Source organism: Protomyctophum bolini, assembly GCF_963924005.1.
Source record: "Protomyctophum bolini genome assembly, chromosome: 13".
NCBI classification, from domain to species: domain Eukaryota; kingdom Metazoa; phylum Chordata; class Actinopteri; order Myctophiformes; family Myctophidae; genus Protomyctophum; species Protomyctophum bolini.
The window spans coordinates 26,701,403-26,719,433 of NC_137874.1; the positions used below are offsets into that span (position 1 = coordinate 26,701,403).

At 41.2% G+C, this 18,031-nt stretch overlaps 2 protein-coding genes across 3 annotated transcripts; both read right to left on the reverse strand.

Annotated features, from left to right (window-relative positions):
• Positions 1 to 45: 45 nt before the first annotated feature.
• Positions 46 to 13,326, reverse strand: akap10 (A kinase (PRKA) anchor protein 10). The gene is made up of 15 exons (XM_080780349.1): positions 12,464 to 13,326; positions 10,728 to 10,775; positions 9,492 to 9,677; positions 7,562 to 8,053; positions 6,901 to 6,999; positions 6,528 to 6,612; positions 6,309 to 6,432; positions 6,004 to 6,140; positions 5,190 to 5,334; positions 3,475 to 3,639; positions 3,173 to 3,282; positions 2,784 to 2,866; positions 2,043 to 2,095; positions 1,680 to 1,772; positions 46 to 1,492 (listed from the first exon to the last, which is right to left on the reverse strand). Exons 1-15 carry the CDS (start codon positions 12,483 to 12,485, stop codon positions 1,487 to 1,489), a joined length of 1,848 nt encoding a protein of 615 aa, XP_080636475.1. The 5' UTR covers positions 12,486 to 13,326; the 3' UTR covers positions 46 to 1,486.
• Positions 13,327 to 14,071: 745 nt separating this feature from the next.
• Positions 14,072 to 17,950, reverse strand: cUnh11orf54 (chromosome Un C11orf54 homolog). Of its 2 annotated transcripts, none has more exons than XM_080779389.1 (9): positions 17,859 to 17,950; positions 17,508 to 17,572; positions 17,320 to 17,418; positions 16,914 to 16,987; positions 16,733 to 16,834; positions 16,441 to 16,617; positions 15,959 to 16,108; positions 14,902 to 15,018; positions 14,072 to 14,392 (listed from the first exon to the last, which is right to left on the reverse strand). In XM_080779389.1, the coding sequence occupies exons 2-9, from the start codon at positions 17,569 to 17,571 to the stop codon at positions 14,219 to 14,221; spliced, it is 957 nt and encodes a 318-aa protein (XP_080635515.1). In that variant the 5' UTR covers position 17,572; positions 17,859 to 17,950; the 3' UTR covers positions 14,072 to 14,218. The 2 variants fall into 2 exon arrangements, with proteins under 2 accessions (XP_080635515.1, XP_080635516.1); XM_080779390.1 differs by having other exon boundaries at positions 17,855 to 17,904.
• Between the last annotated feature and the right edge of the window lie 81 nt (positions 17,951 to 18,031).

Consider the following 18,031-nt stretch of genomic DNA (forward strand, 5'->3'; position numbering starts at 1 on the left):
GCCCACCCAGCCCACGTCCCCGTACCAATTCATGGTAAACATCGCCCCCATCTGGTCAAAAATGACTCGTCTACCCAAACTGTACTGGCAAGGTTTGTCACAATTTGACTTTAAAACCACCCTCATGGTTCAAAAATAATTAAATAAAGCCATTTATATATTAAACATTTGTCATATATAGTAAGCCACCCATAACCACACAGGCAGAAAAATCTGTCCTTAATAATAAAGCCTCAACCATGTTAAACTGAAAACAGACACAAATATTTCATAATATATGTATTTAAATCAAACACAATTTAAATATATTATAGATTAGGTACACATACATGTCAGAAAACATATTAGTGGTACATAGTACCAAAAGTTTTTTCTGGTTCTTTTCCACATCAGGGTAAGGTTAAAATGAAATAAAATTAAAAATGATATACTGATTACACTTTCCAGTGGAACAGTCATCATTGAGATTTGCTTCAACAATACATTTAAAAAGGCCAACACGAAAGAAAAAAAGAAAAAGAAAAAAAAGGATGTTAGCATATGGGGTAAACCAGAATTTTTACATACATAGAACATTTAGAATACGGAGTCTGGAGTATCCATTGCAATGGGAGCATTTCAATTCATTTGGGAGTATTTCTTCTTCTACACTCGGTAAAACTTTAAACAAGGTGCCACGCGGCTGCTACGGATGGTTGGCTAGAAGGTAGTGGTGAACCACTTCCCAATCCCTTCCAGTTTTCACAATCACATTTCTAGCCATTATACAGTACATAAATAGGAGGGGCACAGTCAAGTTAAAAAACAACTGACCAAACGACAAAAATATTCCAGGTAAAGAGAGGAGAGCGTGTGCATCATTATAAAACTATACAACGCCCCCAAACTGGTGTGTCGTCATCACCCCCCAATCACATCCACTTGGCTGACCCCCTCGGTGGAGTTCAATTAAAAAAAAAAGGAATGGATGTTCAAGCTAGAGGAATGGGAAGGATGTGCAACTGGGTGCAGGGAGAAAGGATATCTTTGTTTTATAAGTCTTATATAGGTCCTTCCTGTGATCATGGTTAGAGAGCTGCAGTCAGTGCAGTGCCACCTGAAATGCTCCTTAGCTAGCTTCGTTTTTCCACTGTTTTGAGGCTGTCCTTCCTGGGCTTTTGTTCTATAAGTCCCATGTTACTCAGCTTTGTTCTGCTTTACTTCTCAGCGTTCACACACACATCTTCATAGCATTACGGAGTTGGAAGAATGGATCAATTGGGGAACTTTAGGTTTTCCAGAAGCGAGAGCACACACACACCCACGCATACACAGGAGGTGATAAAATGTCTTGTTCTTTCTTTAGAGTAATGCAGTACATTGCAGGGTAAGCGAGGTGTACAGTCCATCACCAGCTTGGCCAGTGTGAGGTCTGCCTCTTGGACAGATATTCCTTAGGTTCAACGGGGTGGAAGGGGGGGGGGGGGTCATAGCTGGAAGGGGGAGGTCATAGCTGGAAGAACACAAACACAAGAACACAAATGGGGAAAAATTTAGAAATGCTGGATAGTCAGCTGTTAACACCCCAAGGTATGGAAATGAACATACTACTGTGGGTTGCTGTACAGCGCAGTGTGTATAAATTAAGAGAGGATTTTGCTGTGTATACTGAAGAAAGGGATGGCTTTATTTTTCCTTACCTTGGTGGCCTTTCTAGGACTGTCGTGATTTGACTGGTGGACGACATCATTGACGATCATCTTGGCGATCTTCCAAGCCATCTCCTCCTGGGCCTAGTATACAAAAACAACAAAACACTGAGACTAGGGGGATGTCCTGTATGAGCCCAGGCTTCAAAACAACCATCCAATTGTAATCTTTGTGTTGTTAAAATTGATATTAGTTATTTAGAGACAGGTGCTAGGTTTATCGTTTACCTGGTTTCAATATACAGATTATTATTTTGATCTCTGCATTTGATGTGTTTACCTTGCTTATTGTAAGTCGCTATGGTTAAGAGCATCTGCTAAAAAAGGCCTAAAGTGTACATTGTGTTTTCGCACCTCGTCTGTGTTTCCTTGGGCCCACTTCTTCATGGCTTGAGAGAATATGGAACCTGGATGTGAGAGGAGAGACAGGCTGAGTAAAAAAAGGGACTAGAGTAGAAAACAAGAAATAAAGTCTACAACTACGTTCAGTGCACTGCTCTAGCAAGAGCCTACTTGGCTACACAGAAATGTTACATTTTATTTTCTCTGCAGGGACATAGCTGACCATTTGGTTGCCCTATATATTTGTGCTGCCCCCCCCCTGCCGACAAGAGCGCTGCGTTTCCTCATTCTAATCGGCTATTTTCACGTTTGCAAGGACGCACACACAGCCGCTCGTTATTATGCGGCAGAGTCGCAGAGAAAATTGTTATGAGGGTTGGCGTGGCACTTTTTAGTACATTTTGTTGCCCCCCCCTCGGCGTGTTGCCCTAAGCGTAGTGCGTATTGCGCGTATACGTAGCGCCGGTACTGCTTCTATGCCATTCCAGGTATCCTGTTTATTCCCAGAGATAGTGCTGCAAGACGTAATAAATAATAGATAGCTTTCATATTGCTATATTTTGCTTAGATCTACGAGTAGCGGGTGTTTGTTGGAGGAGGAGCCTCTTGCATATTTCATAAGGTTTTTGTGCTAGGGGCTTTTAGGGGGAAGGAAAATATGTTATATTCAAAAAGGATGGAGAATAGTGACATTCTACACTGAAAACAGGAGAAAGAAGGAAGGAATGAAGATAATGGTGTGTAAAATCATACCTTTGGATTTCTTCACATCCGGCTCTGGCTCAGCCTCCCTGATAAACTGCCCAAGCTCATTCACCTTCCCAAACGTCATCCTTCTGAGCAGAAAAGAGACAGCACAATGTAAAGAAACCACCTTCCCAAATGTCATCCTTCAGCAGCAGAACAACAAGGTAAATTAACTAGCGTTGTCTTATGGCGAAAAGGACATTACTGTAAAGAAACTAGCTCTCACTGATGGCAAATAGGGCAGTATTGAGCCCCAGAAAATATGAAACCTGGTGAGGGAACCTATGAAGTCACTTACAGGTTTTAGCACTCGATTAAGGAGGCGATAGACAGCATTCACCAAGCAATGAGCATATGGCCGCTGGTACTCAGGGGAGGAGAAAGATGACACTCACCCAGCATATGGCCGCTGGTACAAAGACTCAGGGTCCAGACTAGCAGCGTCCACTGTTATTGCCTCATCGAAGTTTTTGAGGATCTTCACTGCTGCTTTTTTGGTACTTTGCTGTTATGGGTAAAATACAAACTGGATGTTTAGCAGGAGTAGTACCAGTGAACATGATTTTTGTGTTTTCTTGTCCCACTGACATTATACCAGAGCAAAGATCAAGCTCTTTTAACTTCAACCACAATACATTAATAAGAAAGGATAAGTCTAAATGTCATGATAAACATCTGGGGTAAAATGCCGGGTTACCTGAACATGAGTGCCCTCGCTGGAATTTGAACTACGGTCACTGTCTATGGGCGGAGTCTGTCCCTGGGCACTGGAGTTCACAAATTCATCCGCCCGTACCGAGTTGATGAGGTCACTCAGGTATTTGTAGTAAAGGTTACTGGACAGAAAGCCAGGCATATAGACCTGGAGGAACAAAAGTGTGGTGAACTCTGTTAAAAAAAACGTCTTCAGTGTATGTTCTACGTGGCGTGACATTAGTTGAGTTGCATTGTTTTTGGTGTGGCGGAAAGCATTACATTGGACAAGGGGTTGTCATAAAGGTCTCAGAGGCACTTGCCCATCAGGAAAGTACAGGTCATGTTCAACTTGCCCAAAGGTCATGCCCACTTGCCCGAAAAGTAAATCGTCCTTTATAAAATTATGGGTAAAATTTGAATCACCGTTCAATTTAACACTCATTTTCTTGTTGTTTTATATTTTTACGTGCAGCAACACTGAAAGCAGCACATGATAGGTAAACAGTGCTCTTATTTTACATTCCACAGACCAGAAGACGAAGCTCTCTGGCCGTGTTCAGGTGTTTAACTTTAAACAGTATCTTGTGTTGTGTGTGTGTATAGACGGTTGCATGAACTTGCGTCCCCTCCCAAATGCCTGGTCGGCAGTCGGGAAACCTAAAAGCAAACTCCACCTGCCCTGCCCTTACATTTTATTTACCTGCCAGGGGCAGGTGGGCAACCCTTAGTGTCAATGCCTGCAACCCATCTACCGGGTAACGTACATATTCCACCGAATCTAAAATATCTCCCTTTGTCAGCAAAATTATCATTGAAAGGAGAATACCACTTTAGACTTTGTGCCAAAGCTTAAAGTATGGTATGGAATTTTCTGATTCGGAATTTATTACACTACTACTACTAGTGTGATGTTTGCAAGTAAAAATAACTCAATGGTGTTATATAATCAGCTTTCTAGCCCGTCTTCATGACATCACTAAATAGGATGTAGGTTCAAATTCAACACATTTATTGGCATTTCTTTGAGAATATATTCTCAGGGAGCAGTATGGGTTGGCGCCCCAGCCTGTGTCTTCCATGAGGAAGAAGCCCAACAAACCCACGGTGAGGCCTTTAGGAGGGCCATTCAAGCCTCAAGCGGAGCCTGCGGCACAACCAAGGGCAAGGTGGAGCCTGCGGAACCATTGCGGCTCGAGAATCCACAATTCCTGAATAAAGTGCCTGGTGCTGGGAGTCTGGTGCAACGCACAGGGCCTGACCTGGTGAGAGCAGGAGTGCACCTGGTGAGACGTAGGAGGGGCCCGGACAGGAGTCAACCCACAGAGCCTAGTCCTTCCATGTGCCAGAATGGTACCTCCCAGTCCCGGCAGAGTAGTTCAGGAGGAACTGGTGGCCCTGGTTTTTCCCTAATGGGACTTATCGAGGGTAGCTACTGGGACGTAAGTCGGGACTTGATCACCCCGGCTGGGTCAACCGGGGTGAGGGGTATGATGTTGGGAGACCCGAAACCCTGATGACCTTGGGATACATCACTGAGGATACGTCCCAGGTGCATCCATTTATGTATGTATTTTGATATATATCTGGTCTTTAAACATGAATAAGAAGAGTTTATGTCACTTTAAAAAACACACTTGCCGTGGTGAGTAGGCTTCGAGTTATTTTCACTTGAAATTGTTCTTTTTAATTAATAAATGGATTATAAACTGATCTGACCGTCTCCATGGTGGTCCAAGCCTGTCGGAGTGGAGTGGTGAAACAGTCAGGGAGGGGCCCTCCCTCTCGGCAGATATTAGACTCGATCTCCATCCGCACTGAGTCACCAAAGCCTAGAGGGTTGGTGGCCTGGAGTGAAAAATATCTGAAGAGAACAGAGAATAACTTTTAACATTCCATGTTCAATAATCTGGGGACGGACTTTTTCTGTTTTGTATGTGCATGGAGTTGACATTACTATGATAGACCACCCAGTATGGTTAAAACGTGTGTAATATATTTGTTTTCTTTTTATAAGCTGCAAACTTCTCTGTCAAAGAGACTTACAGTATGTTGTGATGAAATTTTAATTGTGACATGCAATATCCTGGCCATTTCCCATTCTTCTAATCAATATTATATCGTTGCTTCCCAGGTGGTCAGACAAAGGGAATGCATTTCTCAGTATGCCCCACAGCACAGGAATGTCAATTATTGTGCTTATTGTGTTAGTTATTTGAGTATGAGACAGCAAAATGAGTTTGTTGTGGGACTTTGTGTACCGTTGTGTCACGGTGTTCATTTTGTGATCAGGTAGAGGCCCCTGATGAAGTCTAACTGTGGCCAATATGTTTTACCATGTAATATTTGCTGTTTTAAAAAAACACTTGCTGTCTGCTGTGCAGACTTTCATTTTTGAACCGTCACCAGCAACGAACTGGATGTGCTCAACCCACTGTTCTGAACCAATTACCTCTATGGTACCTAGAAATCAGGAACTTAAACTATGGAACTTAAAAAACCTTAATGATGAATGAGAGAGTGGGAGTCCTACTTGTCGTAGAGGATCATGGCATCATTCTGAGCCTCCTGGCCATCGTACTGGCCCTTCTTAGCTGCAAGCTGGTCTTGGAAGTTGTCTGCTGCCAACCAAAACTGGAGTACATTCACTGCTTCCTCTTTCTCCATATACTGGGGGAGGAATAGAATTGGGATGGACACGTAGATTAGACACACTGCTTGCCCTTTTTCAGAACCACATTAATTATTCTAATTTGTTCCATGTGTATGAATGTAAGATTGTGATGGCTCATTGTGGAAACGCAATCTCCGTTCAGCAAACACAGGCGAGGTGCTCACCTCTGAGAAGTAGAAGAGAGCCGACTCGCAAAACAAGATGTCTGCCAGGAACACAGAGCCACTGGTCAGCACTTCAATCTGGTATTTACAGAAATAGTGGCTCCGCAGGAATTCGCTAAAGTGCCTGGGGAATTCAGAACAAAGAGATCTCATAGATGACCATGGTGGCCAAGATGACAAAGCAAGACCCCTTTAGAAAATGAGTAGTCAGAAACTCACTGTTGTTCCAGGATGATGACTACTACTGACTGTGCAATGACAAAGCAGTTTGGGTCTACCAGTCCATCCTCTCCACATATCTTAGCTGCACAGAGGAGACACAATCAATGAATGCCTCCTAAAACAGAGCATTGTAACGTGTATTCATGCCACTGTATCAGAGAAAGCGGTGACACATAAAATAAATTGTAGCATCTGCAAATTCTGCATACATGTCCATTATGTATTGTCCCTTCTTTAATTCACAAAACAAGACAGCATTCATTCAGCTGGTCTTGGCTGTATATTTTCATGGGACAGCTGGTCAATATGGCTGACAAATATTCATTTGATGAAGAATCAAATGAACAATGTAAACAGTGTCAACATTTACCAACTATGTCGTTCCTGGTCTGTTCAGTAATAGGGATGGGCCTAGCAGCATCTGGAGAGACATACTTGGTGAAGATATCCACTGCATCTCTCTCTATACCTGAAACACAGAAAGACAAGGGGCTACTGTATTCCTGTGACCCTGCAAGACCATACTATAAGTGTCAGCCGTGTGAAAGACGACTAAGCATTTAATTCCTATTATAGATCTCTGTAAAAGGTGCAGTGTACAGTTAAGAGAATAATAGTTTAATTCACTTACTGTACATAATCATATACTGTACATATGGCAAGTCTTTTCTAACAGTTTTTTATGGGCTGCTCTAGCTGTTTGTGTTCAGATCTAATCTTGCAAACTGCTGGACCGATCAGTGACACATTTATTGTGTACACTGCCAGTACGCACCACATATGCTTTATACATTAAATAATTATATAACTTCACATTTATAATGGAAATTAATGGGCTGAAACCTTTCCCAAATTTGGAGTCATTCGGTACATCATAGATATGTCAGTCCGAGATCCATATTGGAGCCACCCATTTCCCATGTGGATGCCGACATCACCATGATTCTATTTGTTTAGGTCGGACTCACTTCCTTAATTACACAATCGCTGAATGGCAAATAAAAAAAAACAGCTCCATCAATGCAACTCACTCTTCATGAGTTTATCAGAGAGGTCTTTCAGGACATTGTTTGCCTGTAGTTTGAAGGGGGTTCCTGTCCTGGAAGAGGCCTGCCTGCTTGGAGTCTCTGTTTTGGGAGTGCCAGGTCTCTGGCCTGCCTCTGTGCTGAAGGAGTCTCGGTGCGTTAGGGGGTTTGCGGGCATTTCACAACTTCCCTCCTGAGAGGTAGGAGTAAGCTGTATGTCGGCAACCTCCGGGTGCTCTATACCATCTAGTGAAGTAGGGACAGGCTCAGCCAGTGAGCTCTGTTTCACCGTGTTGAGGCTGTGTGCTCGGACCCGCGACCAACTGGTGGAGCGGAAGCTCTCTGCCTCCAGCCAAAAGCGCACCAGGTGGTCAGCACCTTGCATATCCATGAACTGGACGTAGTAGGGAACTGCAACGATGTCCCGAAGAATCTGGTCCACCGTCTTTGATAGTCGAGAGCGGGTGTCCTGGGTTAGGTAGTTTACACTGGATCGTCCTGGACAATGTAAAGACACACACAAGACAGATTTTAGAAAATGTAACTATGGCAAAATACCTAAATCTTACACTAGGACTGTATTTATACTGGTCAAATTGTTTTCTCATTCACAGCTATTATATTCCATAAAAATATTTCACATCTAAATATATTGAAGTACTAGAATACATGGCAACTTGAGGCACTCTTCTTTAATATTTCATCATGACTTTTCACAAAAAAACGAAAAATAGATATCATGGGGATCTATCATAGGGGGTTAAATTCATGGGTATTATATTCAAATAATAATAATGAAGCTGGGATTTTTTCCTTTGGACCATCAATTCCTGGGACATGTGAGAATGGTCCAGTGAAAAAAAGAAAATCCAAACTGCCTTTTGTGGGGGCATGGGAGTTTTCTCTATCACTAAACATGGGTGAAATTCATCCAAACACCTGCCTGTAGAAAAAACTAGATTTCTGCTAAAGCATTAAAGGTAAGTGTTTATCACCACACAGCTTCCATTTATCAGTTCCAATTAACATTATTGCATATGGAAGCAGACAAACATTCAATGAATATTTGAATCATAGATGAACAAAGATTTGCATAGCATATAACCTAATGTGGTACTATCGGCACTGGCAGATGCTGCTTATGCCATTGGAATTTCTTTCAAAAATGCTTTGGACTATGCAACTTCGTGGACAATTTGGAATAAATACAAAGCAAGCCAACATTAGGGGTGCTTGATGGTGTAGCCAGGTAGCGCTGCTAGCGCACTGACCAAACATATTTTCTAATCCAACGGCACAGTATCAAACAGAGGGGTGACTTGCATTGTCAAAACACAAGCTACCAATGAGAGAATGCATTCATCACTGTTGGCTGTGGTATCAGCTGAGCTAGTGAGTGGGCACTCTGCCAGAGGTGACTTAACTGCCACTGCAACTCACCCTCCCTGCCCCTCACCCTCTTCTAATCTTTCCCTCCTGTTCTATTCCCATGATTAAAGCCTCTGCATGCTCAAAGAACTGTAGTATATCATTCCGTATATCATTCCGTATTCCCAAACAGAATAGCTGCAGCCTGCAGCACAGGTTCCCTGTGTGAGTCATCCATGCCTTTGTCTGTGAATGACCTGCCCTGACAGGTCCTGCCCCGCCACTGCCATTACATACAAGGGCAGTTCACATAGCCACTACTGCCACACCTCAAGGTGCCGAGATAACATATGCAAACTAATTTCAAAACATTTCATTTGTGTTTCCACTTGATGCATGAAGCAGTTGAGGTGTTTCAATGGATTGACATAGTTGATGTCAGTTAGTAGTGGAAGCAATTTCAGTGGCCACTACTTCCCCTGACATAACTGTGTGATGCATCCTAAGATGGTCAACCAAACATCAACAATAATGAACAGTGGCTTAATAATGAACAGTGGCTCCATACCAAGGTCACCGAAGTGTGCAGCCTCCATGTGACTGGGCTGCTTCTTGAGGATTGCTGTGCGTCCGCGGGCAAAAGAGTCCATATTGGCAGAGATGGCATTGATAGCCACGTGGCTGGGTCCCGCAGCCTCCTGGATGGCATGATGGTTCCTCTGTCCTAGCGACGGGGAGTGAGGGCTGATTAATCCTGGAGTGGGGGGAGGGGCAGAAAGACCAATTAAGACTACATACTAGTGCTGTTAACGAATATTCCATATTCTAATGAATATGTAAATAACAAAAGAATAATCGAATATTTTAAATTAAGATTTTAATTTAAAAAATAACAATAAAATTGCTGTGTGAGTTCTGCTGAGACTCTGTGCCACGTAAACTAAAACATTATACAAAAATTAGGCCATTAAGATAATTATGAATCATTCATTTGATCTCAAGAGAGCGCATTTCTCAGCACAAACCACACCATATAGATAAAGAAAGAGAAAGTTTTACAGCATATTAGGCTGCAATATTCATATCAAAATCATATACATTCGAAATCATTCAAAAATTGTTCGAATACATGTGGTGTTTTAAAAGGAATATTCGAATATCATTTTTGGCCAATTCTGGCAGCACTACTACATACATACACACAGTGTATGTGTATGTGTGTGTGTGTGTGTGTGTGTGTGTGTGTGTGTGGGGGGGTACAGTATCATGAATATAAGTGACTGATGTGAAAAGGCCTTTTGACTGAAGTTTGTTTCTTATGAAAGAAGTACCAGTACCAATGTGTACAGAAATTAGAGGTGTGGGAAGGGCTAGAAAAGACAGAGTGCTCAGTGTTTCTGTGTTTCACTTAATAGCAGAGGTCACATTTAAAAACCACATGACAATCAGAGCAGCAACATATGAATGAACTGCACTCAATGTCCCTTTCGGTCTACTTCTGCAAATCTGAGAGCGCCTAGAAATCACTGACTAATGTAAAGAACTGTTCTGAGAATACACAGCTCCTACTGTGTATTAGTTGTCATGCATAAAAAATGGCAGATCTACAAGATCACAATGTGTCATGTTTTGGTGAGTTTGAAAATAGTCTATTTTCAGCACTTAGCAATAGCAGTTAGCATACTGTAGTTACCGTTGCCTATAGTCATTATCTTAAAATAAATCAATCTAATTAGCAAATTGTCCAAGACAACAACACAATTAAGACACACTCTAAATTCAACATAGGGAATTGTTTACCCACCTTTATTGACTTTAACCTCAGTCTGTCTCTCAGGTTCTTTGCTTTTTGCTGTGGAAGAGAAACAAAACAAAAGTAGCTCAGTAATTGGAGAATGCTTTTCATTAACAATATAGTGGGGGCATATTGTGCCTGGGATGAGGTAAACGAGGTCGCTGAGGCACAGGAGTGACACAGGGTGTCCCTTGAAGAATTATGAAGATTATATCCACTTACATAATAGCATTCAGGAAAACCAGAAGACCTACTGGCATTGGCCCATAACTACTTTTCAGTAGACTGAACTACCACTCATACCTCTGGATTATGCTATTACGGAAAATAATGATTAGGTCAAAGTATCATTTTCAAGCCAGCCATTGTCATTATATAATGAAGTCAACGCAGTGCACTCATGTGGTACAGGACATAACACATGATATTTAAGAGACTGTTGTCTGTCAGTAACTTAATGCATGTAAAAAGACTAGTTTAATAAGAAGATGTAAAAAGGTATGTACAGAGTCCTGAAGCTTTGTACACAACATACAATATAGCTGCCCATGTTTTTTTTTTAAATAGGAGCGTAAACATCTGATCTGGTGTTTTTTATCATTCGGTTTTAATTCATATTTATCCCCATGACATTCACAAACCTCTGTTGGATAGACATGACAGCTTTAGTCAAAGAACTACAATGAATATTAATGGCAGTGTGTACGCACTGGCCTCTTTAAGTATGTCACACACGCACCCAGACTGTCATTGAAGGACATTATGGGGTCACTGACTGTCATAGTGTAAATTTGAGAAGGATTTGAAAATGAATCTACTCTGAACAGAAATCGATGTTGAACATTCCCATTCCTAAAATCCACGTACAAACTAAGCTTATTTATTTAAACTGCATAGTAACATCCAAAGTGGATAAATTAGTACACATACAACTATGTCACCATAAGCTGCTGAATGTGCTTAGACTGAATCAATCAGTAATAAACATTTTCTCCCCTTCAAGTCCCAATTTAGTAAAGCCAATTCCCCAGCCTCTCTACAAGTACTCCATCTCTGCTAACCCCCACAATCAGTCATTGGGAGGGTGGTCACTTCGGTATGCACTACCAATTAAGATCTCAACAGCATGTTTGCTTGTTTTTGTAGTGGCTTTTTCAGAGCTTGCCTGTGAAATTCCACTTCCTCTCATTATCTCTCTAAGCAGTGCTTTGAATAAGCACTGAATTTAAATGTTCAAACGTACTCCCAGTCAGTTTCATCTATCATGGCTGTATAATAATGAATCCTAGCCCATATCAAAAATGTAAATATGGGTCCCGAAAAGGGCAAAATCAATTCTAACTTTCTAAAGCTCGTCGCTTGATGACATCACACATCTCAGCGTTGGCTTGACCATTTTATTTCTAGATTTTATATACATTTACCGGTGCACACAAATCAAGATGAATTGTCAAATGTAACTAATCAAAGTTTTTATGTGGCCGTAATTATAAGCTAGCTACCGCTAAATCATGGGAGCAAGCACTGCTAAGCTAATCTAGCTAGTATCAACATTAGCAACGCAGCAGAGGAAAACATTAGAGCTAAACGAGTGCGACAATGCAGAGTGCTTTTATCAAGTAATTGAACATCTATATTAAAGTCCCATGATTCATTGAAACATTTCCCATCCCCTCAGCTGACTATTATATATAACGTTACCGCTAGCAAACGTTGATGTTACACCCTAGCGAGAGCTTCCTCACCTTTCCTCTTGAAAAACGACATGACGATTTTCACGATTTAAACAGATCCTGGGCTCAGTGACACCATTCCGTAGATTTGCGAGTCCCTTCATTCAAATGCATCTATACCACACATAGGATGAAGTGTTTCTTTTCTGCGAATGGGGGCTGTCAAATCACAATTTTCTCCAGTGTAGTATCAGTCCAGTAGCCATATTGTCAATAAAGGTCTCACTTACTTCCGGTCCGATGCGGCAGCAGCATTATGGGAAAAGATGCATTATTGGCCTCGGTCAGAAGAGGGCAGTATCCTCCAAGAAACACAGTACTGTTAGAGATTCAGCCGCTGCCATGGATGCAGCATGCATGATGAATGAGGATTCCCACAAACACATTTAACATGCAGCCATTAACATGTCAGCACTGTGGAACACAGTTCCTGTTCGCAGATGACTCAGTACTGCTGGTCTCGGACAGGAACAAACAGGTTGAAAAGAGCTCTGAACTCGGTAGAATCTGCACCTGGCTCGCTGATAACAAACTATCCTTACACCTGGGAAAAACTGAATCCATTCTCTTCGGATCAAATAGTAATCTCAGAAAGGCAGATGGCTTCTTGGTTAGAGTGGGTGAAAATATTATCACACGAAAAAATGAAATGACCTACCTAGGTTCCTTCCTGGAGGCTAATCTTTCCGGTGATAAAATGGCCACCAACGTAATCAAAAAAGTAAATCAAAGAACAAGATTCCTTTACAGGATCTCCTCACTGGTCAACAAAACATCTTGAAGACCTTAACAGGAGCCCTCGTACAAGGTTTCTTCGACTATGCATGCACCTCTTGGTACCACAGCACCTCAAAGGCCCTTAAAACAAGGCTCCAGACCTCCCAAAACAAACTGGTCAGGCTCCTACTTGGCCTCACCCCCCGAACCCACCTCACCCCTGCCCACTTTGACAGGCTGGAATGGCTTAGGGTCGACGACAGAGTACAGCATTTTGCAATGGGTCTGGTCCACAAGATTCGATTCACCACCAAAATACCCATGTACCTGTCTAAATACTTCCTTAATGTCCACAGTTTCCACACCCACAACACCAGAGGGAGTGCAACAAACCATGTACAACCCAGATTCGCCACAAACAAGGGACTAAATTATTTTCGCTGCCACCAAAATGTGGAACACCCTACCAACAGTCATTAAGACATGTGAATCCCTTGACTCCTTCAAAACCGCTCTCAAAGGGCACCTACGGATGGCTGCAATTCAAAACTGGCCCCCGTAAAATCGGAATCCCCCCCCCCCCCCCCTTTCCCCTCACTGTATATGTTTCTTTTCCCTTTTTACCTCCTTTATGATGAATTCCTGTTTTGTTCTTTAGCTATATAGAAGTGTCTATTTGTACGTCTCTAAATGTTTTGATGAATTAAACAAGGTGGTGGACCCTCTTGTAAACAAGTGTAATGCTTTATTGGGTCGTCCACTCACAGTTAACAGTCTTTGTATTGAGTTGTGCTTGAAATGTACTGTAATTCTGCAAACTGTTAATTAAAATTTCAATCAATCAATCACAAATTACAGTACTACAATGGTATATGAAAAGTATAAGAATTTCAACTCAATTGCTTTATGCATGGCAGGTGTGTGGTTATTTTATTTCATAAAAGTGTGATTATACCAATTTCCATGAAAAGATATACCGGTATGTTGGTTGGTTATGTTTTTCATTGCAAGCATTACTAACATAACATGGTGTTAACATGTTTCCTTTTTTCAATCTCGGCCAATGACGTGAGTCTCCTTGGGCCTGTCGATGCGGTAAACAAACTCAGCTGGCATAAAGTAACCCAGGTACTCCACAGTGTCAGGAGTTGTGTCTATGTAGTAGTGTCCACCTTCTCCATGATGACTGAAGCAGTGTGTGTGCTCTACACGCAGGTCCAAGCCCTGGATAGCAAACACGTCAGGAAAAAGCTAGCTTAAGAGTCTCAAAAGACAGACAGCAAATCTATCCCTAAAACACAGTGTAAACAGGTAGATTACGGTTGAGAAACCCACAAAGCATCATTAAACACAGTGTATGGGAGCCAGCAGCACGTTTCAGAAATAAGTATGAACAGTTTACCCAGATTTTGAAAAAAAATAAAAAAATAACTTGAATTAGTTTTAGTCACTGTAGTCACAAAACCAGCTAGAAAGCACTATACAAATAAATGCATGACAATTATGGGGGCACATAGAGCCGAGTTGTCTAGGTTAATGCGCATGTTATATGGGATCTGTTGCCCGACAGCAAATCTTGGGTTTGATTCCTGAGCCCAGCAGATTTGTGCTGCATGTCACTCCCTGACTCGTTCCTGTCTCTCTTCTACACTGTATAACTATAAAAAAGACCCAAATTATCTTGCATGACCATTCCACCGTCAACATGCACTGTACAATGAATCTTTACTTACAGGGTCTCTGGATACGAATACGGACTGGCAGATCAGTGGGGCGCTGACCTCAAAGTGTTTCAGCCAATTGTTGACCTCATCATTGGTGTTGAGGGGACACACTGAAAACTCCCTTGGCTATGGACAAGATATAAAAGAAATTAAAGCTACAATCTAGGATGTTTTACTTTTTTTACAAAACAATACACATGTACGTTCAAAAAGATACAAGACAAAGACAAACCAGTACAAGTGCCATTTTTCTCAACATTTTTCAAATAGCTCAGCCTTGGTCCTCAGATTATAAGCCATTTTTTCCATGTATGCTATTGACAATATTCTGAATAGGTATAAATCCTCATGTCCTATTATGCCATCTGATGTCAATCCAAGATATAGACTATGGGGGTCACGAATTATGTTATATCCCATAATTATGTATAAAATGTTTTATTTATTTTAAAGAAAAGGTATGGTGCCTGTTATTTTTTAGTAAAACAAAACTGTTTATTTTATTATTTCTTTAAGGTTAAAGCTCTATATTCTGATAGTAATCATTGCTATCGATTGTTAATTCAGTAATAGGGTTCTACTTCTAGTTTCTACCATTCGTTCAAGCTCTTTAATAAACAGAAAATACATTTTCAGGTGGGTTGCCAATTTAAGCCAACCAGGAGAGTACCCATTTATCAGATTCAGGTATATGGTCACAAAAAATAGGAATAACTAGGTGCTCCCTGGTAAAATGTAAAAAGGTGCTCACACGAATCGAAGAAGGCATAGAAAATATAGAAATTTCGTATTGTTCAGATATTGTTACAAATTACCTCTGTCTGGACTCGTGAGAGGGAGACAATGGAGAATGGGGATAAAAATGTAAGAACTGTATCTTTAAATGTACCTCAAATAAATGTTCATGTTCATGTAACATGAACCCTATTAGTATTAGTATCAAAAGGTCATTTATTAAAATGAGAGATTATCACAATGTAAAATCCTAAGTGTTCATTCGCAGGTCAATTTGTACATTCAAAGTTGAATTAACATTCACATTTACAGCACAACTTCTATTATTTACCATGATGTGGATTTTGGCTTTCCCTTTCTGGATGATGAAGGTGCCCCCCAAGGCTAAGCTTTTATCAGGGTAGTGGGCTTCAAGAGTATTCCTCATGGATCCCACAAGGCTCTCCTCCCCTGTTCTCTTTTTAGCTCGCACCTCTATGACCTGGCAGAGAACCAGAGAGATCACATGATTTAGTGGTGATTACTCAACCACTGCAGAGTCATTTTCCTTTTGTTAATGTTTATTCACTCAAGCCTTAGGAGCACACATGTTAGGGGCATAGGTTCAACTTCAACCATGTCACTCAGTATTAACCCACAATTCTGCAAATGTTGCCATTTATATTTTAATCCATAACCATCATAGCTTTTCAGTACTGACCCACCCCAGTCCCCCACCCATCAAAAAGAATAATGTTCCCACTGCATTAATTAATGAGCCATATATTTAATCACGTTTTGTTTGATTCCATAAGAAAAAGAAAAAAAAAACACCTTTCCAGGTTTCCCTTCACACGCATAAAGATTGGCCAGTAGTGCGAAGTTACAGTCTGAGAATGTATCACTGTATTTCTCCAGTAGACACTGGCCATCAGCTGGATTGATGGAAGAAAAATAGCTGCTGTTCACAGCAGGCCTCCCCGGTGCCTCAGTCAGAACTAGGGGCATCAGCTGTGGATTACAACATTCACATCATTGTTTTAAAATTACCCAAGCAGTCTATGAACAGACCTTGATTATACTCTCAACAAAAACCCTTGTCAGTTTAAGTGACAGTGTGACACACCTCTGCATTCATTCCAACAATCCGAGAGGGCACAGCTCCTGCACCTAGTATGAATGCTCCTGGCAGCTCCACTTCCTTTGCAACTGTGTTCATGTTGTACTCCTGTGGATGCAGGTGGGATGTAAAGATCCTGCTTACCTGTATGATCATACATTATTGTGGGTGATAGAACAAATACTACCTTGTCCTTTTGTACTAAGGGTACCAAGTAAGGTACTCCTCCAACATCAGTAATGCGTGGTTGCCCACACAAGCCTACATGGAAAGAGATTTAAATTCAGAAACTCTTCAATGGCATAGCTGTACAATAACAGTTTCCACAAAAGGGTTTGCGATTTGCAATTCCAATTACATTTATTTTTAATATTAGGCTTCTTACTATCTGTGGTGGGGGGAAATACTAGTGGATCAATAACAAGAAATAAGATTAGCTATACAACACTAATATGCATACCTGTGCCGTTATAGAGTAAGCATAACAGATAGCCTAGGGCCTAGGCTATCTGTTATGCTTACTCTATAACGGCAATCATATTATTATATAGCCTATGCCCTATAGGCTATAACAGAAAACAAAAGCATAACACCTTTGACAGGAAACTGGAAAGGCTCTTTCGTAAGATCTGGACAATCGACAACACGAACTTGGGCTTCAGCAAAATTGTTTTTCAACCCTGTTTGCAATACTAAAGAAAGAAAATGTTGATTTCACAAGAGTTGTTATGGCCCTGGGATCGTTCAAAAAGAGCAAGTTATATAAAGGATCTTATCTTACCAATACAAAGTTCCTCTAATTTCGGAACATATAACTGGAACTTTTCGGTGTTGTTGTCAGCCATCCTGTGACAAGAAATCGGATGGATGTGTGGAGTCGTATAATATAAAGAAGTAAAGTCACGCTCAAAATAAAGCCTCAGTCAAAATCAAGTACCTTTACAGTGTGACAGCGTGTTTTTACAATGAACCTTTCCCCAAACAGCAAGCAATGATAATAAACTAAGGAATGTGTACGTCTAATCGCTGGCACTCTCTGCGGTGGCCTAAATTAAATACAAACATTTAAACCAAAAACACGGTATACGAAAACGTCTAGAAAAAGTTGTACAAGTAAATTTGTAGTACCTACTTAGAGCAGAAGCCTCAAGCCATAGAAGAATAGCCGTAACCAGCAGAATATTGAATACGACTGTATCAAAAAGTACAAACACGCCTACTTGGGGTAGGAGAACAGCCATTGGTTAGAAATGCACCCTTGCGTCAACAACGTTAACTTCCGGGTTGATATAGTTTTGCTTCCAG